Source organism: Alosa sapidissima, chromosome 22 (assembly GCF_018492685.1).
Source record: "Alosa sapidissima isolate fAloSap1 chromosome 22, fAloSap1.pri, whole genome shotgun sequence".
NCBI classification, from domain to species: Eukaryota; Metazoa; Chordata; class Actinopteri; order Clupeiformes; family Clupeidae; genus Alosa; species Alosa sapidissima.
Window position 1 is genome coordinate 26055666 of NC_055978.1, and position 26501 is coordinate 26082166.

Here is a 26501-nt window from a genome sequence, read left to right on the forward strand (position 1 = left end):
CTAATTTTTTTAGGACCCCCCCCATGGATGAAATTCTATGAATTCTATTACTTGGCATACCCCCAGAGAATGCCAGGTCAATCATACACATAAAATTTGGTGCAGTTCTGAACATCTTAACTGAAGATAGGGGCGATTAAAGCAGAATAATATTGCATTTTCATTTTTTACTGGGGGGGGGGGGGGGGGGGGGGGCAAATCACAAATGAGTGATTATGGGCCAGGTTGATGTGGGCCCTTGAGACCAACATACCATAAAAGATTCTTCATCCTCAGTGCCACGGTTCAGGTAGTTATTTAGGAAAAACTGCTTTTTTTGCGGTTCGGGGGGCCCAGCACGGGGAGGGAGTGGCCCCCGGGGACGAAACGAAATTTTTCCGTAAAAGTCTAGTGGGGCTACATACCCACCAAATTTCATGTGCCCCGGTGGTTCGGTGTCCCGGGTATCGTTGACCAACAATTCAGGAAGTAGATGACGAAAAAAAAAAAAAAAAACTTTGACAATCCCTATATCATAATAACGAACCTTAGCTTTAAGGAGAACGAATCATTGAAGACTCACAAACTTCTACAAAGGCAAGGTGCCTAGATAGGCCAGCACTGTTTGGCCAGCTCCAAACTGTAGGCGAGTGAGTGCAGGGCATGCACAACAAGCCTGAACTTCCTAAATGACGACAGCATAACTCCACCACCTCATTGTCCTTGTTGCATTTATGATTTCCTTATAACTTTCTTATACTAAATAGAAAATGCAAACAATGACATGCCCAACCCTGGAACTGACTGTCTCGAGCTCTCTCTCGTTCAACCTCTCTCTCGAGCGTGCGCGCGCTCTAAGTAGCCTACGTTCCAAATGATGTTTTACGGTAAGATAACGTTCACGTTAGATCTGCTGCATGAAGGAGAGTAAGAGGAAACCTGTGTCCTGCTTTTATATTTGATAAATCCATCTCATCTCACAGTTTCAATGCACGATCCGAATAATAGTTTCTTATTTGTTAGTCAACTCTGCAAAAACATTCGGGGCTATACTCAATACGCTTTGTTGAAAAAGACGCGGGTTTCGTTTCTCAGATACAATTACATCCGCTTTCATAAAACGAAAACGTAGCTAACGAATATAGCCAAAGAGTATACTCTTTGACATAGCCTAGGTTTCGTTTCCTGTGATTCCTGCGTTTCTTTTCCTAGTAAATGCAAACCACTGAGTGCTGACGTAGGGCGGAGCATCCATGTAATAAAAACAAAACGGTCTTGGAGTGATGAGATGAGAGTGATCACCGATGGACATCTGCTGAAATCCACGACAGATTGCCGACAAGGTAAATTGATTAATCTCTGTTAACTGACAAACTGCGGCGAAGGTTTAAGGAAAGTTTGCATTTGCACGTGGGTCTAAATATAATTATTTCAGTTACAGGTTCAATGAGCTGATGAAAGATGAGTGCTGTCAGAAAAGGAAGGAGAAAAAAGTAAGTAGCCAGAGACTTTTTATCTACTGTAGGCCTACATTACATTACATTATCTAATTTAATCGTTTAAATAAACAATATAGCCTATAATAGACTTAGAAGGTTTTCTAAACAGGGGTGGACAGTTACTAGCCTATACTAAGTAAATGTAGTAGCCTACTTGATGATTTTCGATTGTCTGTAGTAGCCTACTTGAGGCCTATTAATATTTTTGAAAACTTGTTGTGAATGTGACTATTGCTCCACTATATTTGAAAGACAAATAGGCCACTCCAAATTTGAAATATTAGCATGAGGCTGCATACTTTTAAGCACAGCTAAAACTGTGCTACTTTACACAATGGGTCTTTTAAAAATAGGTTGTCTCTTTCTGTGGCTTCCACTGAGAAAGCAAATAGTTTGCTACAGAAATTGAACTTGAAAGTTTCAGATGTTGCATGATAATGTTTTACTTGTTGACTTTCACTTTCAATGTTCAGATTTTTTTAACCATGTCAACATGTCCGTATAAATGATGTCTGTTATGTTTTACAAGACACATTTTGAGTGAAGTAAGCAGTCAATAGGGGCATTCGACTTAGGCTTGTGGCTGACTTGTTGGCTAACATGATCTTACATGATTTGCCAGTGTCAGCTGGGAGGAGCTAGAAAATACAGCAGACAGGCCTGCAGTGTACACATGAGGTGACTCACGGGATATGTTGCGGAATTTAGTTGGTATCGAATACATTTTATGTCTCCTTCATTCAAATGAATATGATGAATGACTAAGTAAATTATGATGTAAAGCATAAACTGGCATAAATTCAACAGGTCAGCAGCATTGCCGCACATAAATAAAGTGTTACGTCATCACTTTACACTGTGGCAAAAAATAACAGAATATTAAAATGTTTTCAGAGCCACTGTTACAGAAATCACATATAAGAAAGTATCCCTTCTATTTTTGAAAATATTTGCAAATTCTTGCACAAGGAAGCACCATGAGAAATGTCATTTTTGTCAAGGGAGCAGGCTTGGAATTTCACCATTTTAGGGGCAAGGCCACTTGGCCTTCAGTTGGGTATATTTGGTGGGGGGCACAAAGGCCAAAGTTAACTATACAGTAGTATGCTATAAAAATGATAAGTTGTATTCACTGCAGTAGACCTGCATCACAGTATGAAACTTTACAAAAACATAAAACATGACATATTACATATAACTGTAAATCATTTGATCATCTAATATTTTCAGATATCTAGGCTATATTTAACATTTATTTTGTATTTGGCCTGTTATGAAATCATGTATTGAACAGCTCAGCTTTAAGAAACTCAAATAGCCTAGATGCATGCTTAGCATTTTGTGATCATTAAGGCTACTTTCACAAACTCTTATAGTCAGCTGTTCTCTGATTTACCGATTTCTAGGCGACATTTGTAATATTTATTTTGTATTTGCCCGTTATGAAATAATGTGGAACAATTTAAACACAGTGTAAAACTTAAATCCCAAATTTGGAGACATCCATGTATGTTGAAATTTATTGCAAATTCAAAACGGGATTAGTCTGGAACAGCTAACTGTACAGGGGACTGCTTTACACCGTTCTGTTCGGTAAGGTCTGCTGTTTATTCTGATATATGGTTTGTCAAATGTTAAACGAAGGGTTCGTGAAGTATTCCACCGAGATGAATGGTAGGGAGATGGACGCAAAACCTTCAGTAGAATTTATGATTAAATTGAATGATATTATTTACTTTTCTCGCGAACCGTTCACCACAGCAATTAGCGGCTGACATCGTTTAAAAGCTGAGAAAAAGCTCTTCTCATGTGATACTTGTGATGTCTGTGTGATGAGTAGGCTACTTCGTGAGTAGGCTAGTTCAACTGAGAAGAATGGGTTAATTTGGATGCACTTTCTTTCTTGCGCTGTCACTTTCTCCACTGCGTAATTTGCGCTGTGAATGCTAAGATTATTTTGACAGGCCATAGGCTAAATATATATCGCTATTAGTAGGACGCAAAGCAGAATATTTAAAGAAGGGGGCACCAAGGCCACCGTGGCCTGTAAACCTCTGATTTTCAAAGGGGCGTCACGGCCAACGCAAGGGGCTACGACGGCCATGGCCGCCGTGAAATTCCTACCCTGCAAGGGAGATTCCAGCCACTGGGGGGTGATGTTTTCATGTCATGATGGTGGGTTCATAGTTGACTGCAGGGGCCTTGGTCCCATGAGGTTCTTAGGTTGTGTGACATGGTGACATTCTGGTGAGTCAGACATCTAACCAGCATGCATTGTGTTCAACCCAGCACGTTAAACCAGATCTGCGCAGCACTGTGTGAAGTTGAATGTCATGGTTGGATCTACATTACGACAAATCACAGCCACACAATTTTGGGCTGTCACTTTTTTTCCAAAAATCAAGTTTGAACTTACAACTAGTCCATTGTATTAGCCCAATAATGCAAACTCGCAAACATAAACACAATACTGGCTTCACTGACAACAATGGTACAGCCAGGATATTCACAATTCAAACTTTCATTTGCAGCCTGCAAATATTGTTTATGTTTTGAGTTTGTGTTTTGGCCTGCTGCGCTACCCTCCGCCAATTTATCACACAGCTAGTAGCACTATTCACACCCTCTTTTCGTAAGGGATAATGTATAGAACGCCGGTCATTATGGGGAAAATAAGTCCCGACAGGGCGAACCGGATCCCGACGCGCCAGCGGACTTCTTGCAGAATGATATGAAAGACGTGAATCAAAAGTACAAAACCCGTTGCCATTGACAGCGGCCATTATGTACTTTATATTATTTAATTATATCGATTTAACAGACCTCTTGACATTGGGAAGGCCCATTCATGTGAATGGAACTTACTGCAGCACTCTGAAGAGCTGTGTAATAAATCAACGCAAGGTACACCACTTTATTCTTTTTGTTTGTTTTGTTTTCAGAAATACATTTGGTGCAACATCTCCACCTTTTATAGACTACTTGAAAGATATCCTCAGGAGATATCCAGATGGAGGACAAATATTAAAGGTAAGGTTTGAATCGTTTTGTATTTAATGGCAATATTGCTAATGGCAGTCTTAACCTGTAATTCCATTATCTGGCTGATCTTTGAACAGGAGCTGATACAGAATGCAGATGATGCTGGAGCTTCTGATGTGGTGTTCATTCATGATGAGAGGACGTATGAGAAGAACAGCCTGTTGAGTGAAGACCTTGGAAAGTATCAAGGTACCTCACACTCAGTTTTGTGTGGTGTGTTCTTACTGAGATAATTTATGCTGTTATAGGCTGTTTATTGTGACTGCTGCTAGTGCAGTGTGGTAATAAAGTGTAACGCAAGGCATGATAAACATGAAGGGGAGGCCACACGCTGCGCATCCCAGCACACCTGCTGCAAGAGACACACAGACAAGTGCATGGGGCCATACATTTACATTTATTCATTTAGCAGACACTTTTCATCCAAAGTGACTTACATTTGTCAACTGTATTACAAGGGACTACATTGTCCCACCCAGAGTAACTTGGGGTTAAGTTCCTTGCTCAAGGGCACGGTGGAAGCCATGACATTGACATTCCATCTTAACATGTGCCAGTGTCACTGAGAGTGTAAGTTCATATTGACAAGCTGAATCAAAGATTACACATACGCGGAGCAAGATACTTCATCAGGAGCCAGTTCCGGGAACCCAGATCGCACGAGGAGGGGTGGGGGGTTCAAAATCCCCCTTTATGCAGACCAGAGGCAGCGACTATTCCATTGAAGTCTATGGCCATAGCTCAGAATTTCACCACATATGCTAAGATCTTGTTTCTATGGACCCTTTCAAGAGAGTTCCATTATCAGCATCATAGTTGGCCCCACAAGACTTCCTTTTTAACATTCCATATGTTATCTTAATGTAGAGGAAGTAGATTGGGGCCAAAATAGAACGTTCAAGCATTGTTTTTGTTTTTATTGTTGAAAGGGTCTATAGAGTTAATAATGTGAATTGTGAATTTGTGAACATTTCAGGTACAATTTTAGCATTTTTGAGCATTCCAGTCTGGAGAAAATTTACCTTATATCAGGTGTGCGCATGTTATTTATTCTACTGCTGTCGGCCGGTTGCTAGCTGTCTGACAGGTGGAACGTCATCAATACGTCAACGGCACGCCTCTTTATGCAGACAGGAATCAATCCCCATTTTGCGCCCATACACATGAACTACAACAAAGTATCTTGTTCCGCCTATGTATAATCTTTGGCTGAATCACTGCCTTTGCATGTACAATGTCGTCTATAGGGGGCGCTGCAACTGACACATTTCAGTATCACCGATTGCGATACAAGAATCAAATTGTCTCTTATGAGTAGTGATGTAGCCTTTTCATCGGTTTGTTAAAACCAGCTTCCAGGTGATGCATTTGGCCTTGGACTATAATGATTATTTTTAATTAGTAGGGCGGTTAAGTGCAAAAATCGATCACTTTGCGATAAAAGCATAAAATTTGGTATGAAGGCTCACAAAGGGGGTCTGATCAGACTTAGCACACTTTCACAAAGAAGGTCTTTAAACTTTAAAATATAAGATATGTTTTAAAATTTGCTCCTGTAATACTAAATATTACTATACATGGGTTAATGAATTATCTGAAAATTCATGTTATGTGATCAAAATTAGACATCACAATGACAAGTGATTTAGAGCTGATCTTTGTCTGGTCTCTACCAAAGCAATTCACGAATGGTGATACAAAAAGGTCAACTGTTTTTAAAAAAATGACATGGAAAGAGACACACAGGCTAATCCACCAAGGTGCCAGCTCATTAGGATTAGTTTTTTTTTGTCTTTTTAATGTAGGCCTGCATAACAAGAAACAGAACAAAGAACCAGTAGTTCAACTCTTCAGCAGTTGAGCTTCGAATATTAACACAAGGTTTAATTAATAACATAACATATAAGATTCTAAAATTCCATGCTGAATTCAATGACCACACAATTAACACAGCTTTACACTCTCTGACATTCTCCCTCACATAAACATAAAGCAGTACACTGCAGTGATACTCTGCATTTGCATTGCTTAATACAGACTTTTGTACATTTGCAGGCAATAAGTTCATAGCAGGCTTTAGATGCTTCAGCAAGTGAGGTCCAGTATGGTTCAAAACTATGGTTCATCCTCTGTTTTGACCCACCTCCATTTAGATGGAGAAGACAGTAATACTTGGCCCCAAATATGACCACCCTGATATGTTGCCCTTTTCACATGCTGTTCAAGAGCTGCACTTGTTGGTGGAATTCGGCGAACACTGTGCCTTTTTGAAAAAAGCTTTTTCCTAGCCATGTTCACGCTCTCACATGTACTGGTTCTGTCTTACAGCAGAACTGAACCTTTCAATTGTCTCTGATATATGTGAGGGAATATCAGATGGAGCACAGCTCAATTCCAATAATGCCTGAGTAAGTTCGGGGAGGACTTTCCATGTTGCTCATGCTGTTTTTTTCCCATAACCAACAAAGCTAGACACTGAGTCACAACCAGTCAGAGCATTAAACATTGGAAGTGCACGTGCCTTCTCAGGACCAAGGTTGTGTGAGATTTCATGTGCTGTAATGTGGCTAAAATTCTTCCCTGTTCCAATTTCAACCCAGAGTTCAGTATCACCAAGGTTTTGCACCACAGAAACTGCCAGCACTACAACATCTGTATATCAACAGTTCGAATCATGATCTTTTGATGGCCATTCTGCGCAGCATGAGATGCATGCAAAATCATCCTGCTATCTGCTTCCTCATGGTTGCATGGTGATAAAACACATATGTCAGGCAGCTGTGGCAAAAGGATGATTACCTCCCTGAGTAATGACAAGTTTCTTCTCTCCATGGTCAAATGACTTAACCAAAATGTTTGAAAGGTATTGAAAAAGATCTGTTTTATTTTGATCCACCCTTAGAAAGCTCTGCTAGTTCGCTGGCAAAGCTGCTTCAGCACATACACGTCTGCAGATCCCTTTACCACACTTTGCTCTTGCAGTGCCTTTGATGGAGTCGGCAAAGTACCTGTCCCATATCAAGTCAACACGAGTTGATTTTTGATGACACAAGGAAATATAAGGAAGGAACACTTGATGTAGCCTGGATACCAGACTCTCTGACTTCACAGAGTCTGACCTAGATCCATTGACAAACGTTTATTTCCTGGTTGGTGGACGCTTGTCTGAAGTTTGAAATCATTGGAGTTCAATCACTAACGTTTGGCAATGACGTATGTTAACCACGGGGGGACACAACGATAACGATAGGCTTGCAACGTAAGCGTAAGCGCTCTCAGGAACGCCCTCTGTTCGCTGGTTGGTTCGGAGACAAGTTGCCGAAGTGAACGAGAGCTATTCCAGACAGAGTACTGTAGGGAAATGTAAATGAGCGGAAGTACGTAGACAGGCGGAGTCAGGCTACACTTGATGGGCATACTCTGCAAATCTTTCTTGAGCCAGTAGGCTTGAGCATTATGATTGCTGTTCCATCAAGGACACAGGAGACATTGGGAGCCTCTGACTTGGGTGGATAACCTTCTTCAAGACAAAACAGGAGGTCACTCTTGGTACACTGGCTGAGCTTGCCATTCTCAGAGAAAGCAGGAGGGCAGGGCTGATTTTCATGGCGGAAGAATTCCTCAAGATTTCCATCCCTGTTCTGGCAACCTACAGTATGTAAAGCCTTGAAAAGAGTTCCATATCATTTCTGAGAGTCACTAATCTTTATTGACTGTTGCTGGGAGTTTTCATAGAACTTGTTCGGAAGACCTTCAATTTATTGTGACAAATGGGATCATAAATGGATTTTGTTTATTCACTAGGCGATCGAGTGTAAATGCCTTCAATTGATCTTGTCCAATTTGATGAACATTCTGCTTTCTGCAGTATTAAAGGAGAATTCCGGTGTGATATTGACTTAAAGTGTATTGAAACATGATACCGAGTGTGAACGTATGTCTCATAGCCCATCTCGGCTTGTCCCCTGCACTCCAAAATCTGGCGCTAGTTAGCCGATGCTACCAACAGCTTTTTCAATAGTGGTGCTTCGGCATCGGGCTAGCCATGCAAATAAATCACTGTTTTACACCCATTTACGAGGCTCAATGTATCTCCACACTTCATTGGTAGACTTCCGAGGGCCCTGACATTTAAACGACAATTTAGTCACGATAAGTCGAGCAATGAGTAAGAATGAACAGGTATGATAAGGGATCAGATTCCAAAAATAATTCAGTGGAAATGCATGGATTCCACTGAATTATTTTTGGAATCTGATCCCTTATCATACCTGTTCATTCTTACTCGTTGCTCGACTTATCGTGACTAAATTCAATTATTTTTGGAATCTGATCGTTGCTCGACTTATCGTGACTAAATTCAAGATGGCTGCAAACGCTAAACTTCGTGAAGATACTGTCTGTATAAATCGTCTTGTAAGTAAACTACCAGTTTTTCAAAGTTCTCAATGTCTCGTTTTAAATGTCAGGGCCCTCGGAAGTCTACCAATGAAGTGTGGAGATATATTGAGCCTCGTAAATGGGTGTAAAACAGTGATTTATTTGCATGGCTAGCCCGATGCCGAAGCACCACTACTGAAAAAGCTGTTGGTAGCATCGGCTAACTAGCGCCAGATTTTGGAGTGCAGGGGACAAGTCGAGATGGGCTATGAGACATACGTTCACACTCGGTATCATGTTTCAATACACTTTAGGTCAATATCACACTGGAATTCTCCTTTAACCGCACAAGGGTCAGCTATTTCTTTTGAATCAAGCACAATGATATCCCTGCTCTCCTCTTCAAATGGGTTCCCAAGTTCTTGGATCACCTTTACAAGGCACTGAATATCCCTAGCAAATTTCACTTGGACACTTGGGCTGTGATCATGTTGATGCCTAATTCTGTCCTTAGGGCCACTCTGATGTAACCTGACTCTCGCCAGATGAATTTCGTTCCGCCTAGCTCCACTCATCCATCTGGGATCGATCCATTGGAGAGGTGTTTCAGAAGGCTGGGCCTTATCAAAAATCCATGCATATGATTTGGATACGTCACATCTATGAAACTCCCGCCCTGCGTCCTGATTGGCTCTACCATAAAATCTGGTGCCGAAATCACTCTCAATGGAAGCGATCCCAGATGGATGTGAGTGGAGCTAGGCGGAAAGAAATTCATCTGGCAAGAGTCAGGTTAACTCTGATGTGCCTCTTCAAATTCTTGGATAACCCTAGCCACTTCAGGCCCAGCAACCATCCACCGCCGCAGTGCACTAGGATTGCCTAGCAAGCCAACGGCTCCACCACCCCCCTTCACACGGGCATTATTCTGCTCATGGGCTTGATCGATGGGAATTGCAGAGAACACTCTCTTCGTCTTCTGCACAACAAAATGGGGTTGTGGATGCTTGGTGGGGAGCTCTGCCAGATAGATAGATAGATAGATAGATAGATAGATACTTTATTGATCCCCAAGGGGAAATTCAGGGGGTCTCAGTATCATACAGACATCACACACAACATGCACTTACAGCAGAAATGGTAAATATAAGTATAAGTATAAACATATAACCAAACTCCACTGTACAATAGAGACAGTAGGAGATAAGAAAAACTAACAAAACTAAATACTAAATATACTATATAAATTAAATGTAAAACATCCAGTGTGCTTGAGGGTGATCAAGCATGAGACGCTTGTAGTGACAGGACCTGTAGTTCTGTGTGCATGGTGAGGTGCTCAAGAGAGTGAGTGTCATGGTGAAGGTGCAAAAAGTAGTCCAACAGTAGTCCTTTAGTTATGTGTGCATGGTAAGGTGCTCAAGAGAGTGAGTGTCATGGTGAAGGTGCAAAAAGTAGTCCAACATTAGTCCACCAGTGCAATAATAAGGTCTAGAGACCAGCATAAATAATATGGACAAATAGGAGAGCAAAGTATAATGTAGACAAGGTCATATAAAAAACTATTAAAAAAAAACTATGTCAGTGCAAGAACAGGTTGAGGTAATAGGGTTACAGCCATTCAGTATTATTGTAGCAGAAGCCATTGATCATGTGTGCTAATATAGCATGAAAAACATGAAAAACAGTGTAGAAGGAAAACCGTAGTAAAAACATTAGGCTGTGGACATTAGTAAAACAGTAGTAAAGCAATAGTGGGCAGTCAGTACTCAAACATGGAGAGGGTGGAGAGGCAGACAGACTAATCAGAGAAGTCTATCTCTCCTCTTCCCTTTAGTGAAGCATTGAACAGTTCAATGGCCCTGGGGACAAATGACTTCCTCAGTCTGTCTGTTGTGCAAGTCAGTGAGTGAAATCTCCAGCTGATCAAGCTCTTTTGCTTTTTAATAGTGCTGTAGAGTGGATGGCATTCATTGTCCAAGATGTTGATCAGTTTGATCAGGGTCCTTTTGTCAGATATTGAAGTGATGCACTCCAGTTCAGTTCCCACTACAGAGCCAGCCTTCCTTCACAGCCTGTCAAGTCGCCCAGCATCCTTCTTCTTTGTGCTTCCTCCCCAGCATACCACTGCATAGAAGAGGACGCTGGCCACAACAGACTGCCATGTCACTCTAAATTTCTGCAGACTAAAATCTATTTTACGTTATATTTGAGTTATGTTAGCTCACTTGCAGTATTAGCCTACACTATTTTTACTGAGTAACAGTGAGACACACATTCAACTGACATTGCCTTTATCTCACTTGTAGTCAAGAGTAAAACATCCCACCAGTTCCCTAGATTTTAAAGAGAATAATATTCAACTGTGGGCACCACAAGATGAAACCTACTGACTGAATAAGGAGGAGTCACTGACAAACTACCAAGTAAAAATGATGCGTATTAGTATATGCACACAATTTAATATTAAATATTTAAATATACATTTAAAAAGTACATCATTTCTGATAGATATCATAATAACCTATTTTCCTTTTTGTTAAAAAATGAACTGGATTGATTAATGACCAAATGTGCAAATGTTTTAATTGTTAATTTCTATTATCTATCCATTATGACATTATGAAATCCATATTTGGCGGCCATTTTCAATTTTTTTTAAAACATATCTTATATTTTAAAGTTTAAAGACCATCTATGTGAAAGTGTGCTCATATTTACATGTATTTATGATGAAATGTGTTATTGCATTTTATGTTTCTGGCAGCTTTTAATTCATTTTCCCATTACGAAATCCATATTTGGTCCCAGGGGCTAAATTTTGAGCGCCTACGGTCCTAAATCTGATCAGATCCCCTTTGTGAGCCTTCATATCAAATTTCATGCTTTTATTGCAAAGTGATCGATTCTGATGAAAATCTGCACACTAAATTGAGATATAATTGGTTCAGATTTGTCTTAATGGGTGGAGCGATCCCTTGTTTTTGTTCATTTCCAAAGTTGATATTTTCAGCCCTTGATTATTTTTATTTTTATTTACAATTATTACACAAACAAATGGAGGATGCCAAGATTAGGCATTGAGATTATTAAAGGAGAATTCCGGTGTGATATTGACCTAAAGTGTATTGAAACATGATACCGAGTGTGAACTTATGTCTCATAGCCCATCTCGGCTTGTCCCCTGCACTCCAAAATCTGGCGCTAGTTAGCCGATGCTACCAACAGCTTTTTCAATAGTGGTGCTTCGGCATCGGGCTAGCCATGCAAATAAATCACTGTTTTACACCCATTTACGAGGCTCAATATATCTCCACACTTCATTGGTAAACTTCCGAGGGCCCTGACATTTAAAACGAGACATTGAGAACTTTGAAAAAGCACTGGTAGTTTACTTACAAGACGATTTATACAGACAGTATCTTCACGAAGTTTAGCGTTTGCAGCCATCTTGAATTTAGTCACGATAAGTCGAGCAACGAGTAATCAGAGCAATCAGATTCCAAAAATAATTCAGTGGAAATGCATGGATTCCAGTTTCTTCCAGTAGCAGCAACTGGAATCCATGCATTTCCACTGAATTATTTTTGGAATCTGATCCCTTATCATACCTGTTCATTCTTACTCGTTGCTTGACTTATCGTGACTAAATTCAAGATGGCTGCCAACGCTAAACTTCGTGAAGATACTGTCTGTATAAATCGTCTTGTAAGTAAACTACCAGTGCTTTTTCAAAGTTCTCAATGTCTCGTTTTAAATGTCAGGGCCCTCGGAAGTCTACCAATGAAGTGTGGAGATACATTGAGCCTCGTAAATGGGTGTAAAACAGTGATTTATTTGCATGGCTAGCCCGATGCCGAAGCACCACTATTGAAAAAGCTGTTGGTAGCATCGGCTAACTAGCGCCAGATTTTGGAGTGCAGGGGACAAGCCGAGATGGGCTATGAGACATACGTTCACACTCGGTATCATGTTTCAATACACTTTAGGTCAATATCACACCGGAATTCTCCTTTAAGTATTATTCCTAGCATGCCGAAATGACAAATAACATGAAAGTTTGTTCTCATTGGCAGCCTATTCATGCCACAGATATGATATCATAAGATAAACCTGATTCATGGCTAGTATGTGTGCTGTAATGCAAACTTACTTCAAGCACACCTTCCACACTGCACTTCTTCATTCACAAGATGATCTTCTCATCCCCCAAGTACAATTCTTTACCCAAAATGCTTTTTTAAGTTACATATGACTTAACATTGTTATCTTGATCAGGTCCTGCCCTCTATGCATTCAACAATGCTGTCTTTACTGAAGAAGACTGGCAAGGCATTCAGGCCACAGGGAGAAGCGTCAAGCGCAATGATCCAAACAGAGTGGGGAGATTTGGGATTGGATTCAATTCAGTCTATCATATTACAGGTGAACATTATATGCCATGTACTGCATACATAAATGATATATGTTGTTTTAATCATTGTAAAGTCTAATATCGATAAATGATCATTTCCTATAGATATGCCATATATATTCAGTTCCAAATACCTCGGGCTGCTGGACCCACAGGAGAAGATATTTGGAGATGGAGAGGGAGGTTACAGATGGTCTCTGGATGATGATGAAGACAGAAATGTCCTTTTCACCTCGAGAGATCAATTTCAACCCCTTCGAGACATTGTCAAACAAGTCAGTGACAGCACATGGGAGAAAACCATAGAAGAGGATCAGTTTTTCAAAGGGACTCTTTTTCGGTTTCCATTGCGCTGTGAATCCTCAGAGATTTCCGATAACTTGTATGATTCAGACAAAGTTGTTCAGCTTTTTGACAGTTTCATTGCAGATGCAGAGATTAGCCTTCTTTTCTTGAGACATGTGTCTAATGTCTCCCTGATGCACATTGACCCTTGTGGATCTGTAGCCGTAAAACTTAAAGTATCCTTGTCAAGCTCCCCAGCAAGTTTAGAATCAGGTGACACTGACAAGCCCCCAGAGGGGTCAACGGTGTTTAAAAACATTTCTTCTGCTTCACTTAGTGATGGAGAGAGAAATACCCAGTGGCTTGTCACATCGTACTGCTTGAAAGAGGGAGAGGTGGCAAAGATCGACTTGCTTGCTGAGAAGCTGTGTTACCAGCCTCAAGTTGACTTGGCTTTTCCCTGTGAGCCAGAGAACTTTATTTCTGACGGACGACTGAGCTGTTTCCTTCCACTTCCAAACAATGAGCCAAACAGGACAGGGCTGCCAGTTCATACCAATGCATGTTTTGGCCTGACTGATAACCGGCGCCATATTAAATGGCAAGATGAGGACCAGAAGAATGATGAAGCAGCTCAATGGAATGAACTTCTGATGACTGACGTTCTTCCTCACACATACTTGAAGATGATTCTTGATTCCATCCAGTGCTGCAGAAACTCCGTCCTTCCTGCAACATCAGTGTACCAGTTGTGGCCAGACATAATCCAAATGCAGCATAAGGAGAAATGGCACGGAATAGCAAGGGATATTGTAGAACGTCTACTAAATAACAACGCCGTGTTCTCTCTGGCTAAAGATGAGAAAATCTGGGTGACCCCATCAGATGCTGTATTTCCAGATGATGATATTGAGGAGCCCGTCTTATCTGCAGTGGCCAAACTTTTGATTACAGAGAATGAAAATCTTATCGATGTTCCAAAGCATGTGTTGAATGACCTGAAACGGGTCATTCCTGAGCGGGACACTTTACAGTGGATCACCCCACATTTTATCAGAGATGTTATTCACAGAGGTAGATTAGAGGAGGTCTCACACAATGAAAAACTGTCCCTTCTGGAGTATGTCCTCAGTGATGAGAATTTCCAGGAGCTTGAAGGTCTTCAGCTTCTACCACTTGACAATGGGACGTTCGAAAAGTTCACAGGCAGCGACGAATCCACTGTTTTGATTGACAACAAAGAATTTCCGAGGTGAGTTAGCCATATTGATATACTCAACATTATTGTTTTGCAAAGAAACTAGAAGGTTAAGTTTTGTTTGTTTTTCAGAGAATTGCTACCATTTTGTAAAGCAGCGTTTATATCTCAAGAACTGAGCCTCAACAGCCTTTGTCACTTGAAAAATATAGCCACAAAAGGTTGGTTCATTTAATACTATGGATTAGCAAATATAAACATGAAGAAACAAATGTAACAGTAGAATTTCAGAAACATAATTATTGTATTGTACTGCATAGTTCATACTGCAGTGCCAGGGTATGCACTATGCAGTATAATATAATAATTAGAATCTGTGCATGCTTCATGATTTTTTTTCTCTAACGTTAAACTCTCTAACTCTTGTTTTTAACAATTGTAGAAACATTCAACATCATCAACCTGGATGCACAAAATGTGGCTGATTTAACCAAGAAACATTTACCACATGAATGGAAAAATGGACTTGACCCTGTGTTGTGGGATAGAGGTAATCCAGAACATCCTCCAAGGGGGTGGTTGATAGAGTTTTGGAAATATTTGAGTTCCAACTGGGAGGAATTAGGCTACTTTGTTAACCTGCCATTATTACCTGTGGAATCATCTGGAAATGATTCTAAATCTGTATTGTTGGCAAAGCTACAGAAAAAAACTACCCTAGTGTTTCAGCAAAGCAAACACAGCAGCCTATCTGAACACATTCAGAACGTAGTAAAGAAAGTTGGGGGCACTCTTATAAAACAGGAGCAGTACCTCAAACACCACGACATCGAAGCCTTTGCTCTTCCACCATCACCTAAAAGCCTGCTGAAGGTCTTCTTAAACCTGAGCATCGATCAAGTTATCAGAGGAATCCACTCTGCATCTTGCACTGAAAAAGAGGAAATCAAGTCCTTCCTCTCTTCTGTGGATTCTCTTTCAGATGAAGAGCAAAACATTGTCTCTAAGATGCCTCTGTTCCAGTTGATGACTGGCGAGTATGTATGTGGTAAATCAAAGCATGCAGTGGTTTTGAACTCCTCACCAGCCATTCCCTCTGACCTTCCCATTCCTAATTCTGTGGTCCAGTGTGCTAGTGAAGCAGATCGCAGACTTTTAGCAACCCTCAAGGTTGAACTTTTGGACACAGCACAGCTGGCCCTTCATTTAGTGAAATGCATTGAGGCATGTTCTTTTAATCAGCAGAATGAAAAGAAAACAATGATCTGGATATTACAACATGGCTGTGCCCTCTTCTCTCAAAATGTGATGTTATACAACAAATGCAAAGATCTGACCTTCATTGAAATTGAAGGACAATGCCAGAAAGCCAAAGCTTCAAGTGTTTTTGATCCGAACAACCACACCTTCAAAAAACTCTTTGAGCCAAATTTCTTTCCTTCTGCCGACTATGCAATGACTCAACAGATGCTCCAGAGCTTACGCCAACTTGGACTGCAGTCAGAAGAGAAGGATATATCACCTGACAATGTGCTGGATGTTGTCAGAAGTCTTGAAAAGTCTTGTGGACATTCTGAGGAAAAAACATGGAAGAAAGCAGATGTTCTTCTCCGAGTGCTGAATGACAATGATATAATTTCTAAATTCTCTCCAAGCCAACTGGAGCAATTGCAAAAGATGCAGTGGTTTCCTTGTGAGAATCCATACGCTGTGACCAAAGAAGTCAAGAAGAAACGTGAAAACAGACATTTTTATAAACCATGTGAAATTAGACATTCAATGTACTATACTGTTGTTGGCCATGTTATGCCACTTGTTGCTGAGCTAAATGAGAAAGTCTGCAAACAACTGGGACTATTGAATTCACCACCAGCTGAGAAAGTCATGGAGAATCTATCGGTACTAAACTCAATGTCACAAACTACACCTGATCTTGACAAAGATGTAAAATTCAAAACGAAGTTGCATGACACATACAAATTCATGCAGGACCATATTGGGCTTTTTAGGGAGGTATTGAAGAAAAAATCTGTGCCTTGGCTCTGGATTGACAACCGCTTTGTATCACCTTGTGATGTGGTTTTGGCATATCCCCCTGAATTAGATCTGAGTTCTTACATTGACAGGGTCCCAGAGGAGTACCTGCCGTTTGACGTCTTACTGAGAGAGTCCGGAGTGAAGTTAGCCCTTTCAGAAGATGAGATTGAGAAAATACTTAATGATGTCAAACAAAGAATTGATCAAAGAAATCCTCCCTTTGGAAAACCCACTGAGCTGAGGTTGTCCATAAATATCCTGAATTGGTTGCGCAAAGAGAATAAACCTGCCAGGGATGATACTCCAGTACCAGTAATGGCTGAAAACCAAACATTCACTTTGCAGCCTGCCTCTAAGACTTTGTTCTGTGATATAAGTAAAGAGGGTTTAACAGACTTGAAAGAAGACCAAGAAGATTTTTATGTCATTCATGAAGAGGTACTTCCTGTGACAGCAGAGTGGCTGAATATCCCCCTCCTCAGCACACGTATTCTAAACCCAGAGTTCATTGGAATAGAGCAGTGTGGTCAGACAGAGCCCATAACTCAGAGAATTAAAAACATCCTGAAGGAGTATGATGAGGACAGTGACATTTTCAAAGAGCTCCTACAAAATGCTGAGGATGCTGGTGCTAGAACTTGCAGATTCATGGTTGATTTCAGGAAACACAAAGACTCCCCTGACAGTGTCATTGACAGTGGTATGTCCCTGTGTAATGGCCCTTGCCTTTGGACATTCAATGATGAACTCTTTTCAGATGAAGACTGGACCAATATCACAAAAGTGGGATCTGCCTCAAAAGAAAAGAAAGTGGAGAAAATTGGAAAATTTGGAATTGGATTCAATGCAGTATACCATGTGACTGATGTTCCTTCAATACTGAGTGGAGAGAAACTCTTAATTTTTGATCCAAATGTAACACATTTGAAAAAGTACATTCAAAATAAAGGAAATCCTGGAATCAAACTGAACGCGTTCCAAAAGAGAATTTCCCGAAGGTTTCCAGGACAATTCAAATCATATCAAGGCATTTTTGACTGTGATTTCTCTGAGAAAAACACTCAAAAATTCTACAAGGGCACATTAATGAAGTTGCCCTTTCGCAGTCCAGAGGAAGCAAAGATTTCAGAAATCAGTACAAAGGTGTATGACACGGATCGTATTGTGGCTTTTCAGCAACATCTGACTCATAAATCTCAAACTCATCTGCTTTTTCTGAGAAATGTAGAGGATCTCTCTCTTCGGACTTTGCCAGAGAATGCCACCACTCCTCCAACAAATGAACAAATGGAGACTCTTGTTCAGATCACAAGAAAGGTTGTGGACACAGTTCCAATATCTGGAAGACTGAAAGACAGTCAAAGAAAGTCTGTCATCTCTTTGATGCAACATCATACCAAGTGTGCAGATGTAATTGATAGTTCTGAAGCAAGTATCAGTGAAATAATTCAAAACAATGTTGATGTACATGCTGTCCAGTACTGGCTTCTTTATTCTTGTTTCGGCACTCACAGTTCACTAAAAATGGTCCAAGAACAAAAGGAGCTGAACATATTCTCTGTGCCAATTGGAGGACTAGCTGTGCCTTTGCAAAAAGAACCTCAGACTGGGAAATGGGCAGTCAAGAAGAGCAGCTTAGTTGGACAAGCATTCAGTTTTCTGCCTCTATCAATCCAAACTGGTCTTCCTGTTAATATCAATGGTTCGTTTGCTGTTATGTCAAACCGTAAAAGTCTATGGGAGACTGGAGTGAAGGCAGAATGGAACAAAGCCCTACTGAAGGATGCTGTAGCAAATGCCTACATTACTACCCTACTCATCTTGAAAGAATTATCAGAAAATGGAAGCCTTTCAGATTATCCTTATTACACATTCTGGCCCGATGGCGAGAAAGTAGGCAACGCATTTAAACCATTAGTTGATGCCTTCTACTCAGCAATTGTGCATGGATTTTGTAGTGAAGATCTTGAGCTCTTCGGTGATGGGAAACAGTGGTACTCACTTAATTCTGTGAGGTTTTTGGACCCAGCCATAGCAGAACACAAGGAAGTTGGAGAACTTGCAGAGAAGATTTTTCAGAGCCATCACAGCCATGCTGTCCCACTTCCTTCATGGGTAAGAAAAAGCATGATAAAGAGTGGCTTCAAAGACATTGTCACGGACAGAACACTCAGCTGGACAGATTTTTTCCGGGATGTGGTGTTTAGAAATTTAGACACCCTGGAATCCCAAGACAGGAAGGCTATGATTCTCTGTGCAATTGACCTCTGTAATGATGAAGTGGATGAACTACTGAAAGTGCATCGCTGCATTCCATCACAGAGTAGTGAACTCCGATACATCAGGACATTGGTGAATCCATCAGGGAAAGTGGCTTGTCTGTATGACCGGGAGGAAGGAAGGTTTATTGATGATACCAGAGATGACTTCTGCTCCCCAAAAAGGATGCATAGGCTGATAGGCTTAGGAATGCTAAGTGATCATTTGCCCTTAGAGGACGTGGCAGAAAGAGCAGGCACCATCTTAAAGGTCTGGGAAACAGATAGAACTAAAGCCATGAAGCGTCTTGAATGCTTGTTTGAACTGATGCATGAGTTGTCAGTTGACCAAAAATCTCATTACTGGCATGCCCTTCAAAACACACCATTCATCCCTGCATGTCCACGAGTAAATACACAGCCAAACAATGATATGATTCCAATGTTGAAAAAGCCATGCCAGGTTTATAACTTCTCTTGCCATTATTTGGTGAACATGACTGAATTCACAGTTGACCATAAACACCTTAAGATCCGCGAAGATAACGTTGTCCTTGACAAACTGGGTGTGCGCAAAACACCACAACTTTACACAGTGCTAAGACAACTGGAGGAAGCATCTAAATGTGATGTTCATGATCAGGTTCTATTAGGCAAAATAGTGTATAAGAGCTATGAATACTTGAACAAATTGCTAATTGATGAAGATCCAACCCAATCCAACCCAACCGTCATTGCAGATTTTGCTAAATCATTCCCCTTTATCTTTGTGGACAACACATTTGTACATGTGAAATCAGTGGCAAAATGTCAAGAGTTTGAAGCCAAACCATATCTCTGTGTCCTACCAAGTGTGTTTTCCAAGTTTCACGATCTTTGGGAATGTGTTGGTTTACAACAACAATTTACCCCTCAACAATTCTCTGCCGTTTTACACGAGATGGAAAGTAAATACGGGCCCAATCCTCTTTCCGACTTTGATCTAAATATCTGTCTGGACATACTGAGAAAAGGACTCCTTAAGTCTGAAGATGCAATTTCACAGAACTATCTTGTTCCTGATGAAAACTCTATACTGAGACCCAGCTCTGATCTTCATTACAATGACAGCCCATGGATGCCAGTGTCGGCGGGTGTTACTTTGTGTCACAGACTAATAGCAAGGGAAGCTGCACGTCATTTTGGTGTTAGGACAACAAGACACCGCACACTAGAAGATAGTGAAGTTCATGGCTTTTCACCTTATGCAAAAGAATTTGGACAACAGGAAAAACTAACAGTCCGAATAAAAAACATCATAGAAGCATATCCTTCCAAAAAGGACATCATCAAAGAGCTCGTTCAGAACGCAGATGATGCAGAAGCCACTGAAATACACTTCATTTTGGATACGAGAAAACATGGCACTAAGAAAACATTTGGGAAGAAATGGGATTCTCTTCAAGGTCCAGCTCTTTGTGTGTACAACAACAAGGTGTTTACTGATGCAGACTTGCAAGGTATTCAGAAGCTTGGGGAAGGTGGGAAACACGGACAGTGTGGAAAAACAGGAAAATACGGTCTTGGATTCAATTCTGTTTATCATCTCACAGATTGTCCTGCCATTTTAACAGGAGACAAGCTTTGCATATCTGATCCACACATGGAATATTTAGAGATGGCATCAAAAGAGAAATCAGGATGCATGTACACATTGAAAGATCAATTTAAGATGTCATTCATGGATGTCTATCAGACATTTCTGCCATCAGAATTCAACCTTGAATCTGGAACTATGTTTAGGCTTCCTCTCCGAACAGTGGAAATGGCAGCTAAGTCTGAAATATGCAAAGCAGATGTCAGACTCCAGGACATGGATGAACTGATGCAAGTTCTTGCTGAAGACTCAGATGGTTTGATCCTCTTCCTGAAACATGTCAAGAAAATACAGTTCCATACAATCAGCCCTGACTCAGACAAACTACATACTAAATATTTGATTGAAAAGCAACTATCAGAAGAAAGCAGCATTAAGAGAGCAAACTTCCAAGATCAAGTTCAAGGTTCCCTGGTCCCATGCAAGGTCATTTATAACATGCATATCTCCTTATCGGATTCAAAAGGCAAAAGGAAAAATAGTCAATGGGTCGTTGCAGAACAGTTTGGCTCCTTTAGACCCACTTCTGGTCAAATTAATGAGTCAGATGTTTCCCAGACAGCACAGGCAGCTGTGGCAGCTTGTATTGGAGCAAAGTCCTTTGGCTTCACTGGAAGGCCATTTGAGTCCAACTTAAATGGAAGACTATTCTGCTCCCTCCCTCTGCCTGGGGAAACCGGTCTGCCAGTTCATGTCAACGGGAATTTTGAGGTTGACTCTTCTAGAAGGGACCTATGGAAAGAGGATGCAGTGAGTCCTAAGACTAAGTGGAACGAGTCACTCAAGCTGGACGTTATTTCACCCCTGTATGCAGATCTTTTAAAGCACATACAAATGACCATTAAAACAGGAACCCCTCTGAGTTTATTGAGTTTAGAATCACAGTTATATTTCTCATATCTGAAATACTTCCCATCTGTCTCAAAAGACGTTAAGCAAGAATGGCATGCAATGATCAATCATGTATACAGATCTATACATGAAAGAGATCTCTCTGTGATACCTGTTTTACATACTTCCCATCAGGAGGTGGCAGAGAAAAAGCCTTCATTTAGCCATCATTTAGCATTATATTCAAGTAAACAATACACAGTCAACTGGTCAAATGTTCTCAAGCACAATCCTATGGATTCTCCTCATTTTAGTCGCGAGTTGCAAACAGGTCTTTTTGAAATTTTAGAAAACGTTGGAATGAGTGTTGCTCCTTGGTCTCAGAAGATGGAGAAAATATCTACAGGTTTTAAAACTGCAGGTGTGGAAGTGATGATGCTGTGCCCTAAAACAGTGCGGGAGTACTTGAAGGAAAAACCCCTTAATGATGCCACAAAAACATTGGCAGCCTTACCCTTACCTGTTGATCAGACGCTCATTAAAGACAGTAGGCAATGTAACTTACTCCTTAAGTTCTGTATGGAAGACGTTAATGAGAACAACATTAACTCTATTAATGGACTTCCTCTTCTCCTTACTCAAGATCAGACCCTAAGGGTTTTTGACTCAGGTTCTCCAAGGCAGTATTCTAGATTTTGGGATATATTTGAGGGACAAAAAGCAGTCTTTGCAGATCATGACATGATCTTCATTTACAGTGATATACTTCAAAAGGGTGGTTATCTTCAGAAATTGACAATACCTGTGGCATCAAAATACTTGATACCTATACTGAATGACGTTCAAAATGAAGACAAACCCCCTGCCTGGCTAAAGCGCCTGTGGGATTTTTTTGAGGAACAAATCAACCAAGAGGCTGGAGAATCAAGTAATACTTTCAATGAGATCAAGAAAGCATTCTTTGACTCTCCTGTTCTTCCAGTCATCAGCCCAAGCCAAAATAACAAACATTTTCTGAAAACAATGAGGGATCTTTCAAGCGTTCTTAAGGAATCAAATGAGAAAATGTCATCTATCTTAGTCAAATTAGGTCTTGTGACATTGAACTGCTCATTTTTTATCAAAAAAGTTTCAAAGAGTTTTAATGAAGTGCTTTTTAAGCATTTGATACCTGAGCTCCTCAAGACGGATAACAGCAATGCTGTTTTGGAACAGGTTTTCCAGATTCCACATTCAAAATTCAAGATGTCCGATGCAGACTTAGATTATCTTCAGGATTTCTTTCAAACTGGAATTTGCACTTCCAAAACTTCAGAGGAATATCAGAGAAGGTTCAAGTCATTACCACTGTTTCAGACAGTGCAGGGTGTGCGGAAGAGCATTGAGGGACAGAACAACATGTTCATCCTGAACACAGAGTGCATTACAAAATTTCCAGATTTGTTTAACATTGATATAGAAGGGCATGTTTTTCTGAAGTACAACATGGTCAATGAACGGCTGTCCGAGGAAATTAACATAAACATTTTAACGGATCTAGACTTCTATGTGAAGTTCCTACTGCCCTTATTACACACATTTACAGAACCACAAGTTCTTGACTCTGTTCGCCTGCTGTTGGTCTTAAAGTCCAACCAAAAATATGAGACGTACAAGGATCAGATTGTGGCCAAACTATCAAGTGTCAGGTTCATCAGAGACATCTATGGTACTCTTCAGTTCCCGTCTTACTTTTTTGATGAGAAACAACCTCTCTACAAGATAATGCTCCCTAAAGAGAAATTTGTACCACCAAAGTTCTGGAGACTATTTCACCAAGACTCAGGGGTTGTGAGGAGGCTGCTGATTGAACTTGGAATGAAACATACTGTCTCAGATATTGAGATAATAGAGTTTGCAAAAACAATTGAGTCAGAAGTACATGGCGAGACCTCAGTTCAAGAGCTCAGGACGAAGTCTTCAGCATTATTCAGTGAAGCTCTGATATTCAATGACACTAAAAAGAAATCTAACTTGTTGAATAGGATTGCAACCATCATGTTTATTTTTCCTTTGCAAATTCAGGAAGAACTGTGTGATTACCAACATCCCTTTGCTGGTGAAAGAGATGCGATTGCAATCAAAGGGTCTTTGATTGAAACAAACCCTGATCATCAGTACCTCATTTGGTCTTCCATGCCAATACTGCCCACAGACGGATTTTCTCAATATTACCATGCAGATTTGGTTAAAGCAGGAGCTTTTCAGAAGCCACCCTGTGATTTAGTGGCCCAAAATCTGAAAAACATCTGTCAATCAGAATGTGACATTCATATGAGAGACCTCAGAAAAAAAGTATTTTGCGAATCATATGCATACTTACAATCACTGGATTTCAGCGGGTCTCAGCTTCAAGATCAGCCAGTGGTTCTTGTTGAAAATGATACCATTCTTGTGCAAGCCTCTCAAGCAGTGCTTCTTCTTGATGACTACGAAGAGTTCAGGCCATATCTGTATAAAGTCAGTCCACAGCATGCAATCTACGCGGAGTTCTTTAAAGGGATCGGTGTAGAGGAAAGGCCAACAATTAGGCAGTATTGCATAGTCCTCAAGGATATTTACATGGACTCTGAAGGGAAAAAAACTCTCAATCCAAATCAGCAGTTGACGTTCAAACGTGCTGTCCAGCACCTCTTCCAACTGATAAAAACACAATCAGAACAAATACAATTCCAGGAGAATTTGTATTTACCATCAGCAGATGGCAGACTGCACAAGTCTAAAGAGCTCTACTTCAATGATACAGTCTTTCAGACAAAAAGATTGGAGGACTCACTAAAAGACAAGCTCAGCCTTCTAATGAACCTGGGGCATTGTGATCTAGGTGAAGACATCTTTGAACATCAGAAGATGCTGTTGTTGCTGCCTGAGGACAGTCGACCCACAATGTTGTCTCATGTCACCTCTGAAAGCCTTGTGGGTTGTAGTGTGAAACTATGTCAATATAAAAACAACTGTGAGTTCAGTGGTTGGTTTGAGAGACATTTAAACTCCAGACCATTTTTGTATGGTATCACAAGTTTGATTAGAGAACAAAGTAAAGGCACCATCTCTTGTACTGATGCTGTTGAACTATGTAAAAATACCTTCGGAAAACTTCAAATTGTATGCTGCGAAATCCTTGAGACAGAGCTCTTCTTAGATCAAGATCCACTTGTCAATACCACTTCGGAAACACAAGTGTATGTTAAAAAAGAGACACAGGGTTGCACCTTCTACCTGAAGCACAGTGGAGATATGGACTTTAAGATAATGCAGGAGGTGGTCATTAGATTAACCAAAGAAATTAATTCACTGCTGCAGAATACCCTCAGCCCAGATCACCTTTTCGCTTTGGGCCAGCTTCTGTCATGTGATACCCAGGAGGAGGTTGAGAAGACACTGGAAAAGTATGAAATCCGTAACAGTGCCAGCAGAAAAGAAGATCTTCATCATCCAGACCCTGGAAGTCTAATACCTGAGGAATGGTATGATGCCCTTGACATGAGCTTCATGAACAATTATGAAAAAGGTGAATATGTAGGTTTCAAACAGACATCAGAGAATGAACATTATTACTATGCAGTGGTTCTCGAACGATTAGATGCAGCAAGTGAAACAGGTCAATATTGTTGTAGATACAAAATACAGATCGGCAAAGATAAATTTCATGAAGTGAGCTCCCTTGATCTTTATCAGTTTAAACGAGAAAAAACATCTGCCCCTGGCCAAAGTTTTTGTTGGGAAGTAACATTGGTGGATGATCCTGAGCCATCACCTAAGGAGGACTTCCCTAAGACCTTTGAAGAAATCAAAAGGGAAATTGATAAGTGCCTGAAAAAAATCTGGACCATGTCCAAAGAGGACCAACAAAAAGCCATCAAACGCCTGTTTCTCAGGTGGCATCCAGACAAAAACCCAGGGCAGGAGGAGCTTGCTACTGAGGCATTCAAGTACTTAAAAAACAAAATTGAGGAATATGAACAAAATGGACAGACAGGGACAGGACCTTCTAGTCGGTCATGGAATTTCAAAGACTTCTACTCTGAGTGGAATTCTGAAGCATCACGTCACCGTCAAGGGAGAAAGAGATTCTACCGCAACACTCACAGATCCCAGTATAATTTTTGGTCATTCCACCAGGAAATGCCAAGACCAGACAAAGAGGAAGCCAAGCGCTGGTATTTGCAAGCCCAGTGTGACCTTAATGCTGCTCACCATGACTCAGAGAGTGGAAGAACTGAGTGGTGTTTGTTCAAGGTTCATCAGGCTGTGGAGAAGGCTCTGATGGCAGCAGAGTACAGAAGAAGCGGAAAACACTCTCCCAATTGCTCCATCGTTGTTCTTGCTCGGAAAGTGTCAGGCTACAGCCCAGATTTAAGCGCTTTGTCAGAACTTGTGGGTCGATTAAAACACTTGGGTGTGGATGGCAAAACAACTCAGTATCCCAACTACCACCCTCCCCCTAAGATTCCTAACAATGCATTCCAGCCTGAAAATGAGAAGGAAGCTCTAGATGTTGCACATGAACTTCTGCAGAAAGTGGACTTGTATGTAACATACTAATTAAAAAGTATGATCTTTTTGTAACTTTTGTAATTTTTTATTATTCATTCTTATTTTTTTTTCATATTTGAGATACTTTTATGGTTGTATGATTTTGACTTTCACAAATGTTCTGCATCCTTTATTATAGACATGATTAATCAGAGTCAGTGTGCAGTTAATCTCAAAGAAAGGAATGGTGATTTGTTCGGTCCGTGTAACGCTTTGCAGTGCTTTGTTCTATTTGCTCCATCCATCTGATCCAAATAAAAAATGTGTTCAATAATCCAATTTTCAATTTTTTTTAACTGGTCAGCAAATAGATAATTGCTGCTATTTTCTAAATGTGTCATTAGTCACGCAAGATAAAGAAAACAGA

General features: G+C 40.6%; 1 protein-coding gene across 1 annotated transcript; it reads left to right on the forward strand.

The window, feature by feature from the left end:
• The first annotated feature begins 810 nt into the window (after positions 1–810).
• Positions 811–26167, forward strand: LOC121697053 (sacsin-like). The gene is made up of 8 exons (XM_042078318.1): positions 811–1322; positions 1415–1472; positions 4421–4508; positions 4598–4709; positions 13179–13325; positions 13420–14851; positions 14930–15018; positions 15240–26167. Exons 2-8 carry the CDS (start codon positions 1441–1443, stop codon positions 26141–26143), a joined length of 12804 nt encoding a protein of 4267 aa, XP_041934252.1. The 5' UTR covers positions 811–1322; positions 1415–1440; the 3' UTR covers positions 26144–26167.
• Positions 26168–26501: the final 334 nt, after the last annotated feature.

Bases quoted from the DNA above. Each gene is read 5' to 3' on its own strand.
- LOC121697053 (XM_042078318.1), top strand. From the start codon at position 1,441: ATGAGTGCTGTCAGAAAAGGAAGGAGAAAAAA. The intron at 1,473-4,420 runs GTAAGTAGCCAG...TTTTGTTTTCAG, and splicing joins AGAAAAGGAAGGAGAAAAAA to AAATACATTTGGTGCAACAT. The intron at 14,852-14,929 runs GTGAGTTAGCCA...TTTGTTTTTCAG, and splicing joins GACAACAAAGAATTTCCGAG to AGAATTGCTACCATTTTGTA.